Raw genomic sequence first — 2294 nt, forward strand, 5'->3', positions numbered from 1 at the left:
TCATCATTACGACCGCAAACGTATTCTATTACAACTACTACACTACACTTTTCAATTAATTTAATTCAATCACGTATATTTAGGTTTATAATGGCTCTGGTTATTAATCGCGCTCGGGCTCGGTTCAAGGCAACCGTTCCTAGTGTGAGTACACCCTAAAATATTTAATCGCGATTAATCGCATGATTGTCACGAGTTAACTCGTGATTAATCGCAACTTAATCGCACATTATTATCTGTTCTAAATGTATCTTAAATTAATACTTTTCAAGTTTTTAATACTCTAATCAACATGGGCATGGACAAATATGGATGCTTTATGCAAATGTACGTTTATTATTAGTGAAACCATACACAACATAGAGCATGAAGACTAGACATGTTTCAAAGATCATAGATGTTTTTCAAATAACTTGTTCATGTCTATTAGACACATTACATTTACATTTACATTTAGTCATTTAGCTGACGCTTTTATCCAAAGCGACTTAACAAATGAGGACAATAGAAGCAATCAAAATGTAAGTGCATGTAAGTGCAAATGAGAAGGCTCGGTTAGCCTAAAGCAGTACACGTACAAGTTTTTAACACTAATCAACATGGGCATGAACAAATATGGATGCTTTATGCAAATGTATGTTTATTATTAGTGAAACTATAGTTTGCATAGAGCATGAAGACTAGACATGTTTCAAAGAACTTGTTCATGTCTATTAGACGCATGAAAAAAGAACATAGAAAAACCAGGTTGCCATTACTTCTCTTTATTTGCACTGAGCAATACTTACACAAGCCTGTTTACATTACTTGCAGGACAGGGCAGCTCACTTCATCTGAACATGCAAAATTTACATTTATTATTACATTTGTTTGCCTCTCTGTGCCCACATACTGTATTTTGATGCAGCTAAATTCTCAATAAAACTGTTTTCATTGATATATTTTACGGTTTCTGTTGTCAGACAACGGAATGAATATGAAACAGTGACTGAAACGCGGCCCATTAAGACCACGAACCAGCTCTCTCTTCCAAGATGATAATCTGCACAAAAAGCCGAGCCATCGTCTGATTAAAAATCAAATACACATAAGATAAAGACAATAGCTGTGCTGTGATTTCGGCTATACTTGCATGTAAAATTAGAGATTTTCTGATTTCTAATTCAAAGGATTCACAGATGAATAGAAAGATCAAAAGAACAGCATTTATTTGAAATAGAAACATTTTGTAACATTATTAATGTCTATATATATATATATATATATATATGTATGTATAAATGTGCTTGAATTATCAGTGTTGATATTAACTAAAATAAAACTATTAAAAATCATATTCATTAATTGAAATAAAGTTAAAATACAATAAAATATAAATACTAGGTGAAAAACTTAAACTAAAAAAAAATAGAGTACTAAATTTACTCAAACTGAAGTATATATAAATATAATAGTAAAAACAGATATATAAATGTTAAATAAAAAACGTATTAAACTTAAAAAAGTTGAAGTACTAAATTTATTCAAAAACTTAAATAGATGTAAATATAATAGTAGAAATAGAAAAAAAATATAAATATTTAAAAAATGCACAACTTAACAACATTAAAATAAAAATATGGAACTAAAAGCTCATTAAAAATACGAATAAATATTATAATGTATATACATAATAATAAAATATCACTGTGCATGGCAAGAATGAATAGAAATTCACTGGTTATAATTCTAAACCAGAATATATTCAAGCTCACTGAATTCACTGAAAACACAAATATTATCTGTTGACACGGTTTGTCCCACAGAAACTGTATGAGTTTGACCTTTGACCCTTAGGAGCAGAAGGTCACAGCTGTGAGCACACAGATCTGAGTCTCTCTGAGAACAGAAAGCCGTCAGTAACCGTGTGTTTGAAGAGCGTCAGGTTTGTGTGTTTGTTGGTCTCTGCTGGTTTTTCACTTTGTGTAACTCATCACAGTTTATCTTTAAATGCAATCAAGCAGAGCAGACCGATCTAAGATGAACTGGTAATAAAATGCATGCATCTAATGATTGCTGAAGATGTTCAGTACCTATACAGACGGGACAGCATTCCCCTTCAGGAACGTAGAAGTTCTCGCAGTCCAGTTCGGCGCATTCGGCTTTAGAGCAGAACGACACTCCAACTCGACACTGACACAACCAGCAGGGGTCCATTCGGTACACCTCGCCTTCTGTGAACTCCTTACCGTTATGAACACACCTGGGAGAAACTACACAACAAAACAGCATTTTAGTCTGGACTGTCTTGATAT

At 32.7% G+C, this 2294-nt stretch overlaps 1 protein-coding gene across 2 annotated transcripts in view; it reads right to left on the reverse strand.

Annotated features, from left to right (window-relative positions):
* LOC107678782 (cysteine-rich motor neuron 1 protein-like) overlaps nucleotides 1-2294 on the reverse strand; it is a 65379-nt gene that overhangs the window by 29829 nt on the left and 33256 nt on the right. For both annotated transcript variants that reach the window (XM_016474174.1, XM_016474175.1), the window contains exon 4: nucleotides 2073-2252. In XM_016474174.1, coding sequence (XP_016329660.1) covers nucleotides 2073-2252 — 180 coding nt within the window. The remainder of the gene's footprint in view (nucleotides 1-2072; nucleotides 2253-2294) is intronic.

This window comes from Sinocyclocheilus anshuiensis, unplaced genomic scaffold (genome assembly GCF_001515605.1).
Source record: "Sinocyclocheilus anshuiensis isolate Anshui unplaced genomic scaffold, SAMN03320099.WGS_v1.1 scaffold208, whole genome shotgun sequence".
Taxonomy (NCBI): domain Eukaryota; kingdom Metazoa; phylum Chordata; class Actinopteri; order Cypriniformes; family Cyprinidae; genus Sinocyclocheilus; species Sinocyclocheilus anshuiensis.